We start from the raw sequence: 24887 nt of genomic DNA, 5'->3' as shown, positions 1-24887 counted from the left end.
TACCAAAGAATATATTCACTCGTGTAACAAGAGAAGACGAGAAAGTAAATGGTTGGAAATGGTTTCAGAATGGATCTCGACACGGGAGCGACGAGATCGACGTGCGCATGTTGGTGCATCAGAGTCAAGCCGGATGCATAATCGGCAAGGGAGGTTTAAAGATCAAGGAGCTTCGCGAGGTAAGTCGGAGAATATGCTTCGTACGCCGTTTAAACGCGTTATCCACACGGGACACGACATCGGTTTTACGATTGTCACGTTCGACTTCGTGCCAAGGCCTTCACCGTGATCACACGACGAATTTAAACCGTTCTCGAGGCCTTTTATATCCTCGATCCTCTTTATCAATCGCCGAGGACAACGAAGTCGGTTTCGCGAGCTCGCGAGCCTTCCCACCCGAAACCGTTTCCGTTTCCGCTATTTTTGGACACGCGATCGATAAGCCCCGTCGTTCATTTTTTAGGTCGACGTTCGATTACGAAATATATTTATCGCGGATTACCAAGAAGATTCGGTTTAACGTTCGTTCTCATAGTAATCGCGAGCAATTGTTGTTTTCTTCGAGGGAGGGATATTTTTAAAATATCGCAAAAACTGATATCGCATTTATTTATTTTTTTCGTACACTTCGAGTGGAAAAAGATAATTATTTATGTCTGTAAAAAAGTGAGGGTATTTAGAAAATTAACGCGATGGAAATAGATTTTTCTTTTTCTTTTTTTAGAAAGTGGAAGAAATTGGAATTGCTTACGCGATAAATATTAAGATTAGGAGAAGATTATTTTCCACTAGGGAAAATTAGGATCTCGTAAGTGGATTAGAATTGATTTTGGTGGCATTAAATCATTACCCTCGCGGCCGATTCGAATAGGCTATTGCACAAGCACCGCTAATAAATCTGGAATTCACCGTCCACGGTGATAATAAGGAAATTATCCGCGTTTCCTGTCCTTCTCCCGCTTCTTGCCTCGCGAGAATCTCTCGTCTCTCGTCCGCTTCTCGAGCAAAATAAAGAATACCTTCCAAATGGATCCCTTCATCTTCTTCCCGCGAATCCATTTTTAACGATTAATCCATTTATGATTATCCCTGTTCGATTGTGAAACAAGAAAAAAAAAAAAGAAAATCACTCTTAGAAGAATCTAAGAAGATGGATCGAATTTTTAGAGCGCAAACACTCTCGAAGATAATTGATAAACGAGCGAGCAGGTAGGAAATGGACAATTGAGCTCGTTTTAATTAGGGAAATGGCGGGTCAGATTTTACGTAACAACGATGGACCAAATATCCAGGCAGCGGAATATGCAACGTGGCCAAGTGGCTCGTTACGTTTTCGCGTTCACAAGAGGTATATAACCAACCGATATAGACCTTTTGTTCGAGCAGCCACTAGACGCCTGCCGTAACTTTTCTTCTTTCGAGCTTTGTCGGCTTCTTCCGCCCATCCGCGGATACATGTCGATCTTGACATACTCTCGACGAGCTGTTTCGAGGGAAGCAACTGTTTCATTCAACTTTTCTTCCACTTGAAATCTTTCGTCGGAAATTAATTTATCGAAGGATGGATAAATGCAATGGCTCTTCTCCTCGAAGTGAACGGCCGAAGGGAAATTCGAAAAATATCGATTTGGAGAAGAATTGAACTCCGCCATACATTCGAGATACAAGATATAGCAATGTAGTAAAAAATGTTTCTTCGTAATCTTTTCCCTGGATGATAGAAGAGAGAAGTACGAAGGCACCGCCATCTCGCGACATCGCCAGAAATGTTTGGAAGGGGCGAAATTCTCCAGAATTTCGAGAATTGGGAAGGAAATTCGTAGGAAACGAGGTCGAGTAACTTTCGAGAATTCTTTCAGAGGAGGATCCCTCCGAGAAGTCCAAAACGATTTTTCGCGCGAGCTTGATTTAAAAAAGTTTAACGACCTCCCGTTTTCGCTCTATCTCTCGAACATTCCCTCTTCCCTTTCTCTTCTCTCCGTCAACAGTGGCGATACTTCAGACCACTGTTAACGCGCGCAATATTTCGACCCGAGATACGTGTCTCTCGTTTACAGCGCTTCCCATGACGCCGAATGCCCCCCTCCTTCCGTTCCAAGCAATAAAACCGGCTTATATCTCTTCCTTTGTGCTCACCCTAATTTCTAGATACGGGACCTGTGCTTCTTCGAACGCACAGGTGAACAGATTTGAGGGGGGAGGGGAGGGGATCTCTGGTTTTCACGCTACTCCTCCAGAGTACATCTACATCGGAGCAGAATTATTATCGGTGATGGATTAATAAAAACACATCATTTTTTTTTTTTTTTTTTCGTATTGATGAGAAATTTACGTGTAACGTAATTTTCAGGGGGAAAAATTTATTTATTTTAAAGTCCATATTTAAGGTGAAACGAAAGCTCAGAGTTTCGTACATTTCGTATCTGAGAAATTTTTATTGCTCTTTTATTCGAAAGTTAAGTTAATTCGTAAATAATTCGCCGGTCAATCTCACCGGTTTTTGGTTATCAGCGTTTTAACATTTCCCCATCGTTATTTCCTTCGAAAGTTCGAAATTCCCGGTTTACAAAGTTTAGTGGACGGCGGGTGGTCGTCCAGTTTCCTGGTCGCAAAAGCTGCAATGCTCGAATCGGTTGCCCGCACTCGTAATTACACTCGTTCAACCTCTGTTTTGCCCTCTTCTCTTCGCTCAATTACCGTGACACGTTTTGAAAAAGTGTATTTCAACTGGTTTAACGTTCGTTATCCGGCCCGGGAAGCGAATGGAAAGCTCAGACCACCGATCTCGTGGTCGCATTAAAACTTTTCGTTCGCACCTATCTCTGCCAGATGTCCACTACCCCTTAAACTCGATCGCTGTGTTGAATTTTCTTCGAGAGCCACGGTCGAGAACGATTATTACGCATATTCTATTATCGAGCGGATGATTTCAATAAAGGAAGCGGGGAAAACAGAGATAAGGGATCGAGGTAAAATTCCATAACGCGAGTCGATGCGATAATTAGCGTAGATAACGCGTAACAATGCGATAAACGAATAAACGTCATAGCGAAATCGTTTGTTAGATCCAAAACGAAATAATAATAATAATAATAATAATAACAATAATAAAGAAATAGAAATTGTAAAAAAATTCACTCGTCGTTTGCCATTTTCTCATTTATTGTATCGATCGTGAATTGAGCAAAGTAGCGACAAAGACAAAAAGCGGAAGAAAATGTTTTTGAAACATTGTAGAGTATGGGTTTTAATCGTTTTCACGTGATCTCATCACTTATCGCTAATATCAATCGACGAATATATAAATTTCTGTCGTTCGAAACTGTAAACTCTAGATCCTTACGTAAGCAGCGAGTTTTATGAATTATACGACCATCGTATAACAGGTTTACCTTTTATTCGCGTAAATGTATTGATTAGTTTGATCGATTCTCTATCTCGTCTCTAATTGCAAATGAAATATGCAATTAGAACGATGAAAATTGTAACAGTAATAAAATAATCGAGCACGTTAACGGACAGCAATTTCATTACAATTATTTATTAATATGTAATATGTTTATCGATATTAACGACAACTTTTTAAGTTTATAATTTAAAAAAAAGGTATTCGTTTACACAACGAAATTTTTTTATCCGGTATCTTTTATTTACGCGCGATAAAGAAACGTATTTATAGAAAGTCAGCAAGAAATGAGATCGATAACAACTGCGCCATCTAACGTCCTCAGCTAAAACTTCATCGTGTGTCGAAAAACTTGAGCGCATAAATCATTTTTACCTTCCTCCCTCTTTTTTTTTTTTTTATCACGATCTTTATATACGTTAAAAAAGGGGAAAAAAAGTAACGAGAAAATAAATCAAAAATTACAACGAGATAAAAAATTTCGATCCTTTTCGATCTATATCTTTATACAAATATATAAATGAAATATCATTTTTTATCATATACAAAAGAATCGTTTAAATCATCTATCGTAATCGAAACGCCCTCTTTCAAATTTCCAATTCTCGTTTCCTAATAAATAAATAAATAAATAAATAAATAATCGATCGACACTCTATCGTCGCGTATTTCTCATTCACGAGAGATCATCGATTCGTCGAAATGGGATGCACTTGCAAAACTTTTGTGAACGCTTAATTTTGGGGAAAAGTTGCAGTTTTAAAAAAGAAAGGGGGACGTGAAAAACACGGCGGGATTCCGGGTCACGATGCGACGAGACGTTTCTTTTTAAACTCTCTCTCTCTCTCTCTCTCTCTCTCTCCTCTCCCCTTTCGTCAGTGGCGACGAAGTTTGTCGTGCTTCCTAAATAACCGCGCGACACGGTAGGGGGTGGCAGGGAGCCGTCGAGGGTAAAAAAAAAAAACCTCTTCCCTCGCAGAGTATGAAATTAATTCCAAGAAAATACGCTAGATAATTACGCACACGCGATGCTTTTATTATTATCCGTCGCTCGTATCTACGCGTATGCACATATTGTCCCCGTATTAATCGATTTTTCTCGAATTCTTCTTCCTAAAGAACGCGTCTCGAAAAGGTCGAAGGTGCAGCACGATCTTTTGTAGAGTTAGAGATAAAATTCGTTAATATATATTCAGTTTTCTCTGTTTCGTCTCTGTTTAGTAGTAATTTAAATACTTCGGTAGAAAATTCTGCTGTTTGACATACACGTAAAAAGTATCCGGAAATGTAATATGGCCTTAATAAATGTTACTCAAATATTTAATAAGTGAAATTAATTTTTGCCTAAGAATGTTTTTCGCAACGTTTTACTTATTTAAGAACTACTTATTTGAATTATTTGTTGGCTATTTGTTATATTTTACTTAAATAATTATTTTCTATTCCATTAATTAGATATAAGTGCTTACGAACGCATTAACGATCAATTTTTCGGTCAATTTCCTTATTGTTTTTTCTGATAATTTCTTTTTATGTTTCTTTTAAATACTCGAACAAAATTTATTTTCCAAACCGCGAAATTATTCCATTGAGTATATTATTGCGCTTTCATTTACGCATAAAACAATTTTCACGCATAAAAATAAATTTTATTGTACCGCGATACTTTATTATATTAACAATTACAAAAGAGAAAATAATGAAATAAATCTTTTTTTCTTTTTTTCAACTCGAATTGCAAAATAAAAAAGTATCCGGACATTTTTGAGCGATACAGATATTATTTCATCGATAAACTCTATAACTGGAAATTGAATTATTAATTCTTATGCGCAATACATAAATGGACAAACTTTTTCTTCGCATCTCGATGCTTTGAAAAAAATTGTAATCTCCCCTCTGGCACCGATATTCAACCGTTTTTCCCTCCTTCTCTCTCTCTCTCTCTCTCTCTCTTTTCTCGGTAATCGCACAGCTGATCGATACAATAATTCATAATCGCGTCAAATACACAATTTCACACAGCCGTGCACCCCTCGACGCGCAGAGAGAGATATAGGGACTACGAAAATGAATAGTTGGCTGATAGCAGTCAGGCTTCAAGTTTTCCCGCTGCTCCCTGAGCGCCATGTGTTGCTATGGGCAGTTCTCGAAGGTCCACGCGGCACGCAATCCAAACAGGTGCTGACGAACCAGGTAACGGACGGTTTCCAACAGCTGCCACGCCAGGTGCACCTACCTTCCCCGGACGCCGTGACACGGGGCAACAAGAGCTTTTCACGTGCGGCCACCACCTTCTCTTTCCGATTTCCTCCGCTTCTCTTCCTGCTAAACCTATACCAAATATTCCTCTTTTCCCTTCTCCTCCTCCTCCTCCTCCTCCTTCTCCCTCCTCATTTTCCTTTCGTTCGTATCTTCCTCTTCATCGACTATGATCCACCAAGTTTTGAATGTTTTACGAGATTTAACGAGAATTTTCAGACGTTTAATTAAATAGTTCGATACGTCGAACGAGATTCCTTGGGAAATTTTGTTATTATCCATGGAGTTTTTGGTTTAGCTCGATCGTTCGTTGATCCAAATCGTCGCGAAATCGTATCAGTTTCTCGAAGTTTCGGGCAGGAATTTCGGGAAGGATCGGAATAAGAATAAAACGCTAGAAATCGTTTTCATGGAGATTCGAGAATTTCGAGAAATGATGATGACTTTTGAAACCTTGGAGTCGCCCGGAAACGTGGTTCCTCCTCCTCTCCTGATCCTCCTGCACGGTCGCGCGCGCAACTCGAACAGCCCGCGCGCAACTTTCCCTTTTTCCCGGTTCGGGTGACGATCCAAAGCTGCACGGTATATAAGCCGTGGAATAATGAAAAGCAGCGGCTGGTAATTCCGTTCGTGAATGAATGAAGGTGGGTGGAGTCTGTGAACAGCGGCCGAAACGGAATCAGGGGCGCATGACAGTCCTTCGAACCCTCTGCCTTTTCAGTCCCCGGTCGATCGTCCACGCGTGAGGATCCTCCACTTGGTCCTACGTGCCCTGCTACTCCCTTCTCCTCCCCCGAGTTTTTCCTCGCGCCGATCCAAACGGATCACTTTCGATCGTGGTGCTCCTCGAAAATGTGCTGCCTCCGCGACCAGGATTTTTCAATTTTATGGGATTTTTTTGGAGAGGGAGAAAAAGAGAAAGAGAGAGAAAGAGAGAGATATAGGTATGAATATTTTTTTTTTTTTTAATACTTTCGTTTATCTTTTTTCCTCTTTATGATGTTTTTTTTTTTTATGGTAGAAAAAGATTTTTTTTCTGTTTTATTTTAGTTTCGAAGGAAGAGTTTGAGAAATTTCTTTTTTTTTTTTTTTTTTACTTTAAGCTTTTAAACTTTTGAAATAAAAGCGTTGTAACTGCCGACCGAGCTATTCTTTCCAATGGAAAGTTTTTTTTTTTTATTTTTCTTTTATCTCGACACTTTCGAAGTAATTCTACATAAATGTTTTGGCGGTTGCCGTTCATTTTTGTTCTCGAAACACGTTTTCCTCCACGACGCTCCGTTTATTTCATTTCCTTTCGAATTAGAGCATAGACGGATTTAATCGTATAATACTTCTCATTGTGTCCATCTCGGCGAATCAGATTAGGACGTAGGTGTCGAATTCCACGTACGAGACGGAGAATGGAAGTCGAAGAAACGAGTTAACCACGAATTCCTGCTATTTCCGAGCGGGGCGTTCCTTTAACGACCACCTTTTCGAAGGGGGAGCAGTGATCCTTCGATGCTATCGAAAGGTTCGAAAGGAAATCCATCCGTGTGTTTTTCCACGTATTCACGCTTCCCACACCCCTACTTTCCCGAAAGTACTCACCGTTTCTGAACCTTATTTGCGAGAAATTCGCGAGTTTCTCGATCTCTTTACATTTATTATTTGCGATTGTATCACTTGATTTATCTTAATCTTTTTTATATCTTTGCACTCGAAAATACAAGGTTAACGATCGCGTATTAAGTTCATTTACCTCGAAGAATTATTCTCGACCGAAACTTGTTACTTATCGATGCCAAACCATTGCTTGAAAATTCCAGCTTAACCTATTTGGATCACAAAAGATAAAAACCAGATAAAATCCAAGAAATCTTAGTATCTCTTCAAATTTACGATCTATAAGAGTTATACTCCATCTTATAATCCCGTATTTCGTGGTATCCCTGGAAATCCCTTATCTCAACGCGAAATCGATTAAATCTCTTTTTTCGATCAACCTGGAAATTCGTGGAAGTGCGTTTCAATTACTCGTTCAGCGCATCGTGTACCAGTCCAATGTGAAACGCGGCCTCGCGAGAAACAATGCGAAATAACACGCCGAGGGTGAGCGTAATCGGTTTTCTTTGCTCGATGTTTCTCTCTTCTAAGGTAATTACGTAACACGCACGCACACACACACGCACACTTCTCGAGACGTAAGGTCGGCGTAAAAAATGCGAGAGTGATCTTGGTCGTCGCCGCCCCTTCTTTCTCTCTCTCTCTCTCTCTCCCTCTTTCTCTTAGAAGGGTGGCGCGAGAGAGAGAGAGATAAGCGAACGAGATCTCGCGTGTCATTTCGCCATAATTCTCGAGCGTAATTTATGCTTTTCGTGGAAAAGCTGTTGGAGGGTGGGAGAGGGTAAAACGGAGAAAAACAGAGACGGTTGCGAGAGGAATGGAGTCGAGCGAGGAAGAAGTGAAAAAGAAAGTCGAAAACGCGAAAAGGGAATCACTTTGTCGGGATATCGTATGTTTTAGCTACTTCGTTAAATAAACAGGGACCGTTTTCCTCCGCTTTCCTCTTCCCCATCCTCCTCTCCCCATCTTCTTGCAGCAGCTTGCATTTTCATACGGTGTTCCAACCATCCCTTCGTCCCAACCGTGCAAACCACCACCCTCTGCCGGTGATTGTTAAGCGAAAGATAAACTTTGGATTCGTACTTTCATTCCGATATTCTTCTTTTTCTCTCCTCCTCCTCCTCCTCCTCATCACTTTGTCTTTCCTATTCTATTTATTGTCGCTGTTTTTATTTTCTTTTTCCCAGACCAACCGACATTCTTCTCCCTTGTTTTTCTTGCCCGTTTGTTTCTCTCCGCTTTTTTAAATTCCAATTCTCTTCTCTCGCCATTCAATTTCTGTGTCACTTAGATATTTCGAAAACCGTGATTCCCTCTTAATCCCATTTTCCTCGTTATTTCTTTCCCCCTCCCTTTCCTCTTTACCTCTGTATCTATTTTTCACGCACCTCGTGCGTAAATCTCGCCCACGTTCATCTCCACGTTCCCATCCCCCCCCCCCCTCCCCACCTCCCACTTTGTTCTTTTTCTTCTCTCGTCGTTTTCGATTTTCTCCCTCTCCTCTCTTTCTCTCGTTTTCACGGTTCCTCCCGATTTTCCCATCCCCTTTCCTTTTTATTTTATTACCGGCTCAAGTTTTCTTCGAACAGAGAGACACGGTTACAATACTCTCGCTTTAATCCTGCCCACGCTCTTCCTCTCATTTCATTCTTTTCCCCTCTTCTTTTCCATCCCACCATCTTTCCTCGCGTGCTTCCACCGAATTCCTCTGTCTTCTTCCTCTTTCTCTCTCTCTCTCTCTCTCTCTCTCTATCTATCTATCTTTCAGCACGCCATTGAATTCGTCCTAGTGTCTTCGTCCCATCATCCCAGAAGGAGAAACGCGGGAGGGAGAGCAACCCCCTACACGAGCCTGTATTCTTACGCAACCAACCAGCCGAACCAATGTGCTCAAAGACTGTTTATTAAAAAGCTTTTAGCGATATTAGACTGTCCACGAGAAAATTTCCTTCTCTCGAGTAAACGTGAAATTTCGTTCGCCCCCCCACTCGTCATCGAATTACGGGTGAAAAATTACGCGACAAAAATTCGCGTTCGCGAATTTAATTTGAGAAACTGTTGTTCCAAACACGATCTACGAACCAATGGTGTTAGAATGAAAAATTTGCGTAAAGGAAAAAAGAAAGAAAGAAAGAAAGAAAGAAAAAGAATTCGTAAGTGAAAATTGAACAAAAATTGTATATTTTTTATTTCGAAAAATTATTATCGAATTTATCTTTTCGCCGAACGTACGAGAGAAAGAAAGAAAATTGGAAAAATAATTCTCGAGGCGCCGAACGCACTATCGTATATCCTGGGGAAAAAAGGAGAGAAAATAAGAGGAAACTGTAGGAAACTTATTATACTGGCTCGGTTCGTCTTCTTTTACGTCTTACTCGACGTATTTCTCCCTGTCGGTTTCATTGACCGATTGTCGTTGATATTCGCGTTTCAAGTCGCGTCCCATTGAAATGTCGAGCTCTAAAGTTAATCTAAAAAGGGAATTTTTTGGATTAATTTAAAATGCACTTTTTGTCCCGAACTCGCCTCTCCTCTATTACCAAACTCCGTTATTCGCGAAATAATGAAAAAAAAAGAAAAAAAAAAAATCAACTTCACTATTTTATTACAAAGAATTCGAATTTAACTTTATATCTTACTTACAACTTAATTATCGATCGATATTAAAAAAAAGAAGAACAGAAAATATATCACAAATAAGAATCAGAACGTCCAAAACGTCAAGCAATCGCAACGATCGAAACGATCCAAGAAACGACACCTCTTCTGATCGATATCGAACCAGTCAATTCCCTCAAACTTCGCAAAGTCATTCTACGACTCTGTCAAACGGTCGCTGCTCAATTACCATAATCCTTGATCCATAAATAACTCTTGCTCGTGATGGAAACTTCTCACCTGAGGCGTGCTGTATTCGCTTTAATTGCCCTTAAATCGCCACCGATCCTCCCTCTCTTCCTGGAGAGAAAATGTCCCGAGCGTGACTTCCGGCGTCGAGTCTCGCTTTCTTCCTCGAGTGGGCGCGGTTTTGCGGCGAGCAGGCCCCACGATGACCGGCCGACACATGTGGAAAACCGCACATCCTTCCTATCCACCATCTGCCTCCCGCGCCACTTCGCCCCCTTCCGCCCGTCTTCTTCCCTCGCCTCCTCCTTCTTTTTCGTCGATCGAATCGACGAATCATTGTTGCGTAACCAGTCCATTCCTCTCTTTCCTCTTTCGTCTCCTTTGTCTTTCCCCTCGAGGAGAATTGTATTATGTTTAAAAAAAAAGGAAAATTAGAAATTCCAGAAGTATTTTTACCTTGTAACTTTATATTGTAACGTTGTGAGTGTGTGGAGGAACGATTACAAACGAATGACAAACGATTGAATTATACACGATTGATTTATAAAATGTGTGTAAAAATTTGAATTATCTTGTCTAACGACATTGTATTTCTTCGCGAAATCGTTTCCGCGATTTGATTTAAAATTTTCGTTTTTGGAGGATGCTTATTCATTTTTTTTTTTTTTTTTTTTCTAAACAAAGAGAAGAAATTATATCGACGAGTAATATTAAAATTAATCGTAACAAAGGATGTGATTGTCATCGTGGTGAACAATGTCTCTCGAGCGAATCCGGGAAATCGTACGCGATAGGATAAGTGATTAAATCTTCCCGAATATATTATTGGCTGATAGCTGATAACGATAACAGGAAATAGAGGAAGGAATCGCAAAGAAAAATAAGGATAATTGAGGTGGAACGGTCGGGGAGGAAGGGGGCTTGAAACGAGTAAAATCGATCGGTAAACCGCATCGATTCTCCCTTGTCGATTAAGTGGCTTTCCCCACTTGTACCAACGGAATATTTAATAATACCTTTTAACCCTTTGTGAGTCGTGAAGAATTTCCTCCGCCCGAACGAAGGGAAAGATATATACTCTGTTATATTTCCTCCTCGGTCTCGAACGCTTGACATCGATTCGAAAAACAAAGTGGCTTTTTATTCTCTACTTGAACTTCGTTTGCAAGTAAAAAGAATCCTATGGGGAAACGATATGCTACCGGATATTGGTTTAATTTTTTCCTTTTCTTTTCTTCTTCTTCTTCTTCTTTTTTTTTTAAACGGATACTTCAGACAGATTTATTGACTCGTTCGAGAGAGAGAGAGAGAGAGAGAGAGAAAGAGGATGGTCTTGAAGAAAACGTTTCACTTTTTTCCTATCATATAAATCAAATGTCGAATGATATTGAAAAATAATAATAAAAGAAAATTTGCCAATAGACTTTGCAACCATTTTTCATTTTTTTTTTTTATTTACATAGAATACAAATAATATGCTAGGTACATGGCAACTAAATATTACAAATTTTTCTAATTGTCGAAAATAATAAATAAACATAATATCTCTTTGTAATAATTTAGTCGTTAAAATCTATAATAATAAGTTATGTCAATAAGATAAGTCGGAGATATCTCTCTCTCTTTTTTTCTTTTCTTTTCCTTTCTTTTCGAACCACTTTATTATTTATTGCGTATTATACATATGAAATAACAATAATATTGTACGTTGATAATAACGTTATTTATATTACCTAATCTTATCAACGTTCTCTTATTTAACACTAGATTCGCTGTGAATTATCTATACTGCGCGTACTCGATCAATTTTCTTATTATAAAACGTGTAAAAGACAGAGTTTAACAAAGTTTCTTGGACCCGTTTTTGTCCACCCTTCGATGCTCCATCCCTTTTTCGACCTCCCTCCTCGTCGTTTGTTAAATTCTCCCGCTCCAGTTGACACTGACAATCGGTCCCGCTTCGTTAATACCTTTGATATTCTCCTAATTAGTACCGAATTATTCATCGCAGCCATGTTTGCGCCACTCGTTCCAGGGTTAATAAAGTTTAAACGATTCGGGCGGGAAATTGTACAGGTAATAGTTTTTATCTCGTTTAGAAACAAAATTGTTGAACGATCTCGTTTAATCGGATTACTCAAATTGAACTTACTATTATTTCAAATCTTCAAATCTTTGGAATCATGGAAGGATTGTTCTATTTTCTTTTATTCCGATGATAATTATTCATTTAATCGGTCAAATTTGTTCAAATCGACTGATAAAAATGAAAAATAATATTTTTAAACACTTACGATTTCATTTTCAGTATTCTCTATTACGAATTAAAATTTGTTTATTCTCCGTTGAACGATTTACGATCGATTGTTAAATCGCGCGGAATTTCATTTGCTTTAGCGTTACGCGCACACCAATCATATTCTCCCTGTTTGCACAGGGATCGGCGAATTTCGAGCCAAGGAGAGAAGAAACAGGAACAGTCTTTTCAACATTCATTCGAACGAAAGGAAAGATCATCCGATCGATCGAATCTCTGTTTCTTTTCGTTGAAAACTTGTAACGAAGCTTTCGCGAATGCGAACTATTCGAATGCAAATAGCTGCTCAAATGGAGCTTCTTTTCGACTTCGATTCAACGATTAAGCTTGGATTGGTTGGTTAAGGAAAAATCTGCGGTTCGAGTCAATCGTGATGCACCTTGTACAGAATTCGAATACGAAGATCGATTTCTAATTCTCCTTTCTTTGGAACGATAAACTTTCCGTTCTCTATTAGTTGACCTATTATAAAAGAGATATGTAAACGAGAAGTCTGGAGGAGATTCGATGGGGGGAAACGGTCGACCCGATTGAATTAAACGAGAGAAGTTGACGGTTTTGGTAAAACTTTGGATATCGATCAATTAGAAAACTCGTGTACAAAAACAAAAAGATTTATTCGCTTAACATGTGTAGGGTTAAAAGGTAACAGAGAAACGATTTAAAAAACTTTGGAAAATGCGTGTTTCGTTGATTAGACGTTAGAAAACTGTCTATCGCGTATTTATTTCTATTCTATTCTTTGCGAATAAAAATTCGAAATCGTTGGCATAGAATTTGATTCGTTACATGAATCGGTTAACCACGACTAGCCGTTAGAGACGTCAATAGAATTTCAATAGAATTTCAGTTCGACTTCGCTTCGTTACTCCATTTAAACAGGTAATAATTCGAGGAGATATTGAAAGAATCGAGAAAAGTCGCGATAATTTTCATTCACACTTTAATCATCGCAAATCATCGATTATCTTTTGTCTTCTCACACTCTCTTAACGATAAAACGAACGTATTTAATCTGAAACGAAATTATAAGTACACGAAGTATACGATCGCTGCTAGGACCGCGAGAATGGACACAACCATCGTCGTGGGCATCCCCTGGTTGTCCCCTTGATTCGTTTTGCCAGATTTGAAGTGATCCTTCCCCCAGGTCTTCTTAGGCAGGTTGCCCGTCTTTTCTGACTCGACCAATTCGCCGACCTGATATTTCGTCATTAGGTCAAAAGCGTCTGTGGAGTGGCCAACGTCGTCGAAGTCCTCGGAACCATCGATGCCCGAATGGTCCAACAGAACCTCTTCACCGCCTGGATGCTCGTTTAGGAAATTCGTGACATCGTACACTTTGTCGTGTAGAATTATCAATGTCTTGTCCTTGCTGAGTTTGGCAACTTCGCTCCTCGTGAATTGCTTGCTCATCGTTTTGCTGGGCTCTTCGATAATTCGAGAGGAAATTCTGAAATCATCGATACGATGGATTATAATTCGTTCGATTTTCGTTTGTGGTTTTTTTTCTTCTTTTCTTTTTTGTTTTGAATAACAATCGATAATAATTACTCATCATCATGCATTCGACTAAGAAATTGCGTTTTATTATCATTATCTTATGAGATATGGTATCTCATTAATTTATCTTTTAATATATCATTCGAGATCTTAGAGATTTTAAATAATAGAATTAAGCGATTAGAAGATATATTTGATAATAATGATATAAAAGATTGAACTCTTTTGATCTATTGAGATTGAAAAAGTGTATAATTTTATATATTCAAATACTTTTTTCTCTTTATACAATTTTATGACCATGACATGCAAATAAGGAATATAAGCACGTGATATATTTTTTAAATACAGATTAGCACGAGATGATTTTTTTCCATTTAAAAAAGTTTCTAGATTTTAAATTTACGTCATCTTCATTTATCGCTTGAACTTCAAGATATATGAATTTATATATTATATAATTTATTTTGTAACATTGGAAGAGAAAAAAGATATATATATATATATATATATAAATCTAAATTTTTAATTTTAGTATATTTATAATTTTATTAATGCACGAACACACTTATTTTTTTTTATACGCTTTATTCATAAATTTAAAATAAAAAATTGAACTAAATTAAAAATGAATTGAAAAAATTCATTTTTTTCTGTATTCTTAATCGTTCGATTATAAGATAAACACAAGCGAGATTAGAACTAGAGAATTACTAATATTTAATATTTAATATCTTTATTTATATTTTTCGTTTAAAAATAAATTAATAATTTTAAAATATAAAATATATATATTTATAATTTGTAATTAAAGTATTGATTATCATTATGGTAATTATTACGTATTTATGATAATTATTAACATAATTACTAGTATTACTATAATAATCGGATGATAAGTTACGTCATATTGCATGACTATTCGAATACGCTATTCATTTTTTTATGAAACGGTCATTTTTTTCTTAGACAAACGAGAACACACGAGGAAGAAAAATGTTAATTTCGTGGAATGTACGATCGATATAGCTACGATTATACGATATTCTCATTTGTTTCATTACTCAGCGGAACGTTCTTTTTCGACAGATAATCAATAACGATTTTATCGAAGTCTTTTCCCTATTCTCCTTGATGCCTGTTATTTATCGAGTTGATTGTTCTTGTACCCGTGACGCGATAAAAGTCTTTTCTCTCGAAATATTTCATTATGTGGCGAATTATCATTTTTTCGAAAAATAATTAGAATTGTTATACTAATTTATGCATAGTTTTTAAAAATAGAATAATCAGATCAGTTTATTTAACGATAATATTTTAAAAATATTACATAACTATAATATAATATATAATTGTCTGTAATCAATATACAAACAACATCAAGACATTTATTACAGACAATATATATATATATATATATTGATTACAGACAATTATATCGTTATGTAATATTTTTGAATTATATATATATTTGTATGTGTGAAATTTGATTTACTTTATCGTAAAATTTTCAATTTTTAACAAGATAATAATCGATTAAAATTTTTTGTTTGATATTTCGATGTAATTTTCGAAATTATTTCCCATTTTACATAAATTTTATTTATATAATTGATTTAATTATTTTATCATTTATGTATGTCTTACATTTAATTCTAAATATTACTAAGCAAAATTTTATTAGAAAATGTATTCTGTAAAAGAAAATACAAGTTCAAGTATTGAATTAAACTCGATAAATTAATTAATTTCAGAGAATAATGCGATTTGTTGAAAGTGAAAAAAAAAAAAAAGGAATCAACACAAACATTTTAACTAAATAAAATAAATTTCAATTTATATAAGTCATTTATACGATAGCAAATTTTCTACGCCATCAAGCATGATTACACGAAGGTCATTGGGGATTATTCAATCAGTTTGAGCTGAATGTTTGCTTTTTTTTTGCAGTGTCTCAGTATCGTAACTATTTTTCTACGAACCCGAATTTAATCGAAAATAGTTTAAAATACTTTAAGATTTTTGAAACAAAAAATGAATAACGAGGACAAATATATATTTCGAATAGTGGCGTGATTGATCGAACAATTTAATCAGCCATGATATAATTAAATATCTCTTATAGAACGGAAAGAAACGTAATAAAATGATTTCATAGAGTATTACATCCGATGAAAAGAATGTTTGTACCAATGATTGAAGACCACGTATAGAGATTACGTCATTCTCTGTACTCACTAGTCTAAACAATACTAAAATAGTTTGAACACCGAATCGATAAGTTATAATTCTCGAATAAAAATAAATTCGATGTGTGTAGAATTCCACACACATATATAATTTATATAATTTTATAATTTAAAATTATAAAGAAATATTGTAATTTTATCATTGAATATATTAAAAAATAACGCGATATATCGTGTAGACTTTGTACACACACACACACTGTGTAAATTGGTCTTCAACGATGAAAAATATAGATACGAAAGATTCGAAAGAAGTCGGCTTGGCATTCAAGCGAATCAGTAACCGAGAAGAACGCTCGATCGAAGCGCCTCTTTCTCGTGTCGGCCATGTTTTTGGCCTGAATGGCACGTTTCACGAGACACACGAATGTCATCACGTTATCGTTCACTTCCTATGCCCTTGTTCGTTCGAAACTGCTTTTGGTGATGGTTAAAACCAGAATTCCTTGACCACGTACCTTCTTGTTTACGTTTCAATCGCGTTGAAAATGCAGCTTCTGTTTTTCGTGGCTCGACTGCTCTCTATCCACGGATTCCTTGGTCGATTCTCTCTCCGTAGTGTGGCGTGACTGTGACGTGATTGTGTATTCTCTTTTTCTTTTTTTCTTTTCTTGAAAGAGAAAGAGTAAAAGAGAGAACGTGAACGAACGATCCACGAGTTTACTCGCGAGAGGCTATACCGGCACAAACACTGCCACGAACCAGGTCAGTCCGTAGTAGCTTTATTCTTGCCCCCTCTAGATGCTGCCCCACCATGGGCCCCTTATCATCTTCGACTCCCACTCGTTCAACTTCTTTTTTCTCGATTCATAGTGCGGAAAGAAACGACAATCAACCAAGAGAGATGCATGTGGTTTCTTATTTGAATTGTTAGATAGATATATTTATTAGATGGAAATCCGGTTATTTCAACTTGCGTGTACAATAATTGAACTATATTGAATGCTAATATATATATATATATATATATATATATATATATATATATATATATATATATGTACATCTAGTTATCTATAATATACGATTTGAATTTAATTCGTGCAATACTTACGTAAATTTATTTTTTTAACAATTACGAGAATAGAATTTTTATTTTTTTTCTTTTTCTTTTAAAAATCTTAATTCTTGAAGATAATCGAGGAATTATTTAATCGAATTGCAATTTGTACGATTTTTATATATTGATATTTATTTTATATTGAATTTATAGATGATTGAGAAATATTAATAAGATATAATATTAAAATATTAATGGTTTGATTGATCGTTCATATTTTTATATGAATGTTTTATTTTATTCAAATTTTACACAAAAAGAAATAAAAAATAAATCAGAGACGAATGAAATTTACTCTGTCATGCTTTGCTATCATACTTTAATATAAGCAAAAAGAAGTATAAATTTCATTTTTTAATCATAATATATGAATATGATTATATCTATATTCCAAAAAATTATCATTTTAAATTTTGTTCAAATCAATTCGTTTGTCTGATTAATAATAAAATATGAAAAAAAAAAAACGAAACATCACGATAACATAATAATTAAAATAACTCACTTATTGCGACTCAAATTTCGAGAAAATTCATAAAAAAATTGATATGTCTTAAACATCTTTTTCATAAGAATGTACTTGAGCACGAAGTTCAAAGTTTTATTTTCGATAAGACAATGCGAAAAATATACTTCACACAATTGCGAATAACAAGAAATAAAATCATTTTAGTTCGTGTTTTAATAATATTTATGCGATTATGAATTATTTTTAAACCGTGATTATGAGTTTGATAATAAATGCATGAACTGCATAAACTAAAAACGTTTATTTCTATTGATTTATATTCGATGGAAATATTCGTCATTAATTTTCTTCAACGAAAAAAGATAACGGAATAGATAAATTTAAAAAGCATTTCCAAGAAAAGAATGAAAATTGTTTGTAATATTTGCGGAGGCATAATCTTCTTTTAATGGGTTTATTAAACTTTTGTAAATAATGTAACACAAGACAGATCAAGAGATTTTGAGGTTATAAAGTTTTTACGTTCATTTCTCGGGTAAAATTATTTGTTGAACATAACCTATTTTCCCTATTGTTCTTATCTGATATTTATTCTTTTCACATAATCGTCGAAAATCAGTCTGAATTCGAACTCACTTTCGGTATTGATCGCATCATCGCATGCAGACCTGCATTAGCCGCATGCAACTGCATTCAACGAGAACTCTCTATGGACTGACCATATAGTGCAACCGCATCCATTGTGAATGCGACTTTATCGTATACTCGATGCCTTAGTGCATTGACATTATTGTATGTACATTTTCATGAATATTATTCGATCATGAGATCATAATTTTCATGATAAAGATCGGAAATGCACTTGAATGTATGCATGTTGTAGAAAATATCAATTTTTTATGATTTATTTATTACATTTAAACGTATTAGATTTTTATCGAAAAAATTATAGTTTATGTTTGAATAGAATTTATAAGTTATGGAAAAAGATAAATATAAAATCGGGTTGGAAAGAGATTAAAATATAGCTGTCATGCCGATGAAGTTATATTACAATAATTAATTAAACGAAAATCGATCACATGGAATTCTCTCTGTAATTACGTTCACAAAAAATTGATGTGACAATGATGAAGATGATAATTTGTAATTTTCGAAATATTTTTACAATTTGTTTGTTTCATTTTGGTCTTTAAACGATCGATTTTTAGAAATTTTACTATTATTAAACGATTCATTTAATTAATGCGATAAATTTTTATTAATATAAAATATCAATAAATTTTAAAATTATGGAAATTAATTATTATTTTAACTCGTGTTAATGATAGTCACTGGTAATAATACATTGTTCAAATATTTATATTTCATTACAGTGATCATTATATTACTATGTAAGCAACGTATAAAGAAATATATCCATATTATGATTTATTTTAATGGAAAATTGTGATTTTTACGGTTTAAAATTTTATTTAGGAATAAATATATTTTCCCGATCAGATATTTATCTTTATCATTGATTTCTATCATTGATTCAAAAATAAAATCTCATTTTATCCCTCGCATTATATTGTATCATCTTTACTGGATGAACCAAAGATAAATATTTATGTTAAAAAATAATTATATTCTTAACTTGCTTATTTTTATATATATGCATATATAGTTTCGTAATGGAATTTTCAATGCATTAGAAATAAAATGGATTCTCAAGCTTTAATTGCACCGATTGAAAACTGGTTAGTCACGATGGCGGAGGAGCTCGTATCCGCATTCGTAATTCGATCAGGATCCGTTCATATTAAGTGATACGACGCACAAACATTTTTGCGTGTCATCAATCGAAACTTTGTATAATATTATCACATCTCATGCATATACAAGTTTTTAGTTGGTAACAAACACGATATAAGGATATTTGCATGAATCGTGTCGGATAGGATCTATACTCGATCCACAAATCATGCTGCATCGGCAAAATTTCGCAAAATATACGAAAGATTTTCTAGAATGAACGACAATCGGTTTCAATCAATTTCTAACGATGTTCGTTGACTTCGAATAATATGTCAATTACAGCGAATCATAAAAATCATATTACATGCGACTTGAAATACGATTTCTATTCATAGAGTTCGTATGAACACGTTGTTACAATACGGAGAAGTGTACGTATAGATTCGATATAGATATAAAAAAGAGAAGAAAAAAAAAATAGTGTTTTATTGATCGCGTGGCTGGATAGGAGAGAGCACATCTTGCTCGGCTGAATTTTCGTGACACGAATTTTAATTTAAACGCGCGGTTGACGTGCCAGAATATCGAGAAATAGATTGAATCTAGTTTGACCAGATGTTGAAGGATAGAATTTCGTTTCATCTGTATTCTTAAATATCGAAAAATAGATCGTAGAAATAAATATCTCGATCGATAGGATTTAAAAAAAATAAAATAAAATTATCAAAGTATTTATATTTAATATTCTTTAGAAGAATAAAGTAGACAAATGATTTAAATTACGTTTGATTATTAATATTCAGACAAGATATTTAAATCGCAGAATATTCTTTCTTTTGATAAAAATTCATCCATTTCGTGAGAATTTGTTGTAAAATATTTTGACGGATAAAAAAATATGATTTCAATATTAATTAAATCGCACGGGTCCGGTCGCAATAGGAAGGTTTAAACAAAGAAATGAAAAATCCACTCTCTTAAAAAATACAAGTATTTTTATTTATAACATTCTGATTTTATCCTCCTTATGAATACCAAAAATAATAAAATATATAAGCGTAAATGACGACAGCAACTGCGATAATCACCTTAAGCCACGGTGACGATTCGTATTTCGGTGGCTGGTATTCCCAATTATCGTCATCTATCGTCGTGTCTTGCACTTTTAACTCTTGAAACAAAGATCGTTCATTTCCTAATTTGATATTAATTCGGTTGTGTATAATTTAAAGATCAAAAATGGAGCAAACATTTCTCCTCTATTTCGATATTCTTTAAATATAAATAATGAACTGACAGTATTTCTAAGTAGAAAAAAAAAAAAAAGGAAAAAAAAAATAGGCAACGTACCACCGAATGATGTTGCAGGAACAGAGCCGACAACCGTTCCTATTTTGTAGGTTTCACGAAGCTGTACAGCCTCGCCCGAGTGTCCAATGTCGTTGAAACATTGTGTCGCGTCTTGTCCAGCTAGATTCAGCAACACTTCCTCCCCGCCTGGATGTTCGCTTAGAAACTTTGTAACATCGTACACACCTTTTTCATACACGATCCATAGATCTTTAGCGTGATTGTGTTTCGCTACTTCTTCCGCTGTGAAAGTTTTCGACATCTTGTTCTTCAGTTTTTATTGATCGCAAAAAATTCTTGAAATCTAAATAATAAGAAAAAAAGAAATTTAACATCTTGAATATTGGTTGGAGTGGAAAAAATGAAAGAGTGGCAAAATGTCAAGAAATATCGAAAGAGAAGAATATTAAAGAAATTTTTCTATGTATCGTGATCCAATGCAAAATCAAATTATAAATCTTTCTCTCTTTTCAGTAACAATATGTAATATTGTTGTATACACTGTTGAGATTTTAAAGAAAAAAAAAAGACTTTGCTGTTACATTATAATTATACATGTCACGATTATTATTAGATTCCACGTTTTGATACATATCATAACTAATCCATAATTATATCTAATAATATATAAATCTTGAATAATTCGCACGATGTTACGTAATTAAAATGAAAAATTCCATCGAATCTTCGAGCTTACCTGTCTGCAATCATTCCTTTAAGAATAAAAATTTTAGCGTTTCCAAGACAGGTTTAAAAAAAATGGGATATCGCGTATTGATCAAGTCGAATGGGACGAAATTTCACGAACGTCGTCGAATCTATTGTTTTCTCGATAAAATTAAATTTTGGCACAGTTAAAAGCGGAAAACAGTTCCATTCACAGAAAGCTAAGAAGCACGTCTGGCGTATGGAAAAGCGAACACGTTTTGTGACGTGGACGTTCGTTCCAAGCAAAGTCAATGGAAGGCATCAACGTTCCTTTTTTTCGCCTCGAGAAAGGCGGTTTCTCGGTCATTTCTTTTTATTTCACATGTTAATCACGACTTATTATTGGTAACGTTTCCTGCTCGAGAAATAAATCTTAGTGAAAAAGTTTTGGAACTGTTTCAAATTTGATAGATCACATTTTTTTTTATTATTATTATTATTTTTATAGAAAAAGAATTTTAATATTTCTCTATGATTTAATCACATCACGATTCCCTGTTTAATCGATCGAAATATTGTAACGATGGAAAAATTATATTCCACGAATATAATACAAACGAAAATAGAAACGAAAAAATTTTTATATTAATAAAAAAAAAAAAGAAAAAAATCCACGTAATATACGTCAAAGTAAATAATAAAAATTGAAGCTTACCTGTGTTTTCAACGAAGCGACAAAGTTGATTAGACAAGATATTTTAAATTTTTTCAGTCAACGTATAAGATATTCTAAACGAGTATTATCGTTGCTTAAAACTAACTGAGTTAGCATTTCTTTTTTCCTCACAGTGTCGAAGTTCGTGGATTCTCGCATAATGAATTCAATGAAAATACACGGACTGTTTGCGTAGTCATTTACACAGAATAGAAGTGCGTTGTCGATCGATAAATTCTTAATGAGACTATCGAGATCGTGTTCGTTTCGTTAACACAGGAGGTGCCCAACGGATATTGGTTTATTTCTCTGGGGTACCGTGAATTATTAAATATATAAATTTGCACCGTGGAAAACGAGCAGCAACAAAAGCGTGAATCGCTTGGACAGCACAATACCGAATTTTTTCTTTCTTTCCCTCTTTCTTTCTCTTTTTGACTGGTTTTCATGCGTCGTGATAGAATGTTCCGTTTATTAAGATATTATACATTTTTTCATACTATTCTATCGATCTTTTTAATTAATGTAATTTTTTTTCATCTCCACTGCTATCGTGGCGCAAACGATAACCGTAGATTGAGGATTTTTTTTTCATCATTATCTTAGCAAATAGTTACACAACTGTTTACAATCTTGCTAATAGTTATCACTCTAAAGTTTAAATTTGCAAAAGAAATACTGATCAAACAATAATTGGAAGATATGAAAGATTCTTATTTATAAATTCGCATATATATATATATATATATATATATATATATATATCGAGGGACAAAAATATATATATATATATATCTCAAACATTAGATACATCAAAATTGAAATTCAATTGATTTTGTTAATGCATTGAAATTTAAAATTAATCGATATATAAAATTTTAAATATCGATGAATATTTATACAGATGAAATTCCTTTTTATAGTTTTGTTTAATTATTCATTCGATTATTTATTCATGTCCCGATATTATTTTCCAATTTTATTTCCATTTCACGGAATGCAATCAGAGGGCAAGAATCAATGTTGAAACGATCGGTTGGTAGCCGAAGGCATCTAATATCTCGAAAGAAACAAAGTGGAAATTGGGAGAATTTGAGAGTGATCAGTGGCTCCTCTCTGCCTCTCGTGTAAAAGCGATTCGTCAGTTCTGCGTGACCGGATGTCTCTGCATTTGGAAACGGATGAATGGAGGCGAGGGAAGCGGACGATGCCGTTCGCTTTGATCTACGTAATTAAACGGTGCAATTTCCACACAATGTCGAATATCCATTGCCGAGAATGTATCTGTAGATTGAATTCCCATCCCTTGATTTTTTTCTCACAGAGAACAATAAATTTGTTCAACAATAAATTTCATCGATTGTAATTAGTATATTTCGAATCTATTTAGTATATGTTTTTTTTTTCTTTTTCTTTTCTTTTATACCGTTTCTTCTAATTTTTCTATTTATGGAAGAAGTAGTTCATATCGAATTTTCTTCGCCAATAATTATATCAATTTGTTGTCTTTTTGATTTTTTTTTAATGCACGATATATTTACATTGCAAACATACGATATTTAACTATAAAAATGTATAGTTAAATATTTATATATGTTAAGCGTGTCTTACGTATGTACATATATTTACATAAAACATAATGGTAATAACGATAATTATGCAACGCGTAGAATAGGAAAAAAATATTGATTCGTCAATATCCGTAAAAAATGTTAAATTTTTTTTTATCGTAAAACTGAATGGAAAATACGAAATTCGAAGATGGTCAAATTAGACGAGTACGAACAGCAAGGCGATATACAGTCGATATCTAATCACTGCCCTGCTTTCATTATCTCCCTTGAATAATCACGTTAATTCCATCGAACCTCTTTCGTTTTTGTTTCGGAAGTTTTGCTTCGAGCGATGTATATCCACTCTGATGTATGTATCTCTCTTCTTCGCACGAAGTACAAGTAAAAAAACGAGGAAAGAGAAAATCGTTTTTGAACGTTCCACGATTCGTGGGACGAGAAATCGAAACCGATTGCTAATTTTAATTATCCCCCCACCTCCCCCTCCTCCTCCACGGAGAAACCAGAGATCCTGGCACGATAATTACGTAAAAGCGATTCTAAAAAAAAAAAAAAAAAAAAAAAGAAAGAAAAAACATTGGAGGCGGAGGGAAAAAAGAGGGAAACAGATTAAAGGTGACCGAATGGGGTACGTTTACCGCTTTTAATCCCCGACCCTGTCTCTGAAAGCAGAGTGTCGAGAAGCAACGGGGTTGGCTGTTAACCAGCTCGAAGCACGCGATCCGCCCATTGGCGCCTAGAGAATCGCGCAACGTCGAGTTATCGAGCAGAGAAACGCGACAGCCATGATCGGCCGCGATTAAGGCTTTCACTTTCTCCGCTTCATGGCTCTTTATAAGTGTCGCGAAATATCACCCTTTGAATATAATATACGTTTTCGACGAGATTGTTGTTCGAATTGTCCGATCCCTTCAAGTATATTCGTTCGATATTGCAGAAAACTGGGGCAAGGATCAAGATTTATTCTCACTGCTGCCCTCATAGCACTGACCGGCTGATCAGCATCTGCGGCAAACCGACCACGTGCATCGAGTGCATCCGCGAGTTGATCGCCACTATTAAAACCGTGAGTACGAAATTAAATAAATAATCTCGTATTTTTATCGCCAGAGGAAAGAAGAGATTGGAAAAAAGGAACG

General features: G+C 35.1%; 3 protein-coding genes across 17 annotated transcripts in view; 1 reads left to right on the top strand and 2 right to left on the bottom strand.

The window, feature by feature from the left end:
* HnRNP-K (Heterogeneous nuclear ribonucleoprotein K) overlaps window positions 1-24887 on the top strand; it is a 90809-nt gene that overhangs the window by 59271 nt on the left and 6651 nt on the right. For all 12 annotated transcript variants that reach the window (XM_086905110.1, XM_086905065.1, XM_086905319.1 and 9 more), the window contains 2 exons: window positions 69-179; window positions 24686-24814. In XM_086905110.1, the coding sequence (XP_086761236.1) occupies window positions 69-179; window positions 24686-24814 (240 nt within the window). The remainder of the gene's footprint in view (window positions 1-68; window positions 180-24685; window positions 24815-24887) is intronic.
* Window positions 13039-18432, bottom strand: LOC100872547 (cytochrome b5). Its single transcript, XM_086906058.1, has 3 exons — window positions 18358-18432; window positions 16651-17049; window positions 13039-13893 (listed from the first exon to the last, which is right to left on the bottom strand). Exon 3 carries the CDS (start codon window positions 13854-13856, stop codon window positions 13467-13469), a length of 390 nt encoding a protein of 129 aa, XP_086762184.1. The 5' UTR covers window positions 13857-13893; window positions 16651-17049; window positions 18358-18432; the 3' UTR covers window positions 13039-13466.
* On the bottom strand, window positions 20439-22759 carry LOC100870771 (cytochrome b5). 4 transcript variants are annotated; one of them, XM_086905896.1, is made up of 3 exons: window positions 22175-22759; window positions 20812-21115; window positions 20439-20656 (listed from the first exon to the last, which is right to left on the bottom strand). In XM_086905896.1, exons 2-3 carry the CDS (start codon window positions 21071-21073, stop codon window positions 20487-20489), a joined length of 432 nt encoding a protein of 143 aa, XP_086762022.1. In that variant the 5' UTR covers window positions 21074-21115; window positions 22175-22759; the 3' UTR covers window positions 20439-20486. The 4 variants fall into 4 exon arrangements, with proteins under 4 accessions (XP_086762022.1, XP_012346927.1, XP_086761975.1 ...); XM_012491473.3 differs by having other exon boundaries at window positions 20439-20632; window positions 22175-22758; XM_086905849.1 differs by lacking the exon at window positions 22175-22759 and adding an exon at window positions 21509-22138.

Source organism: Apis florea, unplaced genomic scaffold (genome assembly GCF_048593485.1).
Source record: "Apis florea isolate Af1SG1 unplaced genomic scaffold, ASM4859348v1 contig_1615_pilon, whole genome shotgun sequence".
Taxonomy (NCBI): Eukaryota; Metazoa; Arthropoda; class Insecta; order Hymenoptera; family Apidae; genus Apis; species Apis florea.
This window is presented reverse-complemented; position numbering and strand designations above follow the sequence as displayed.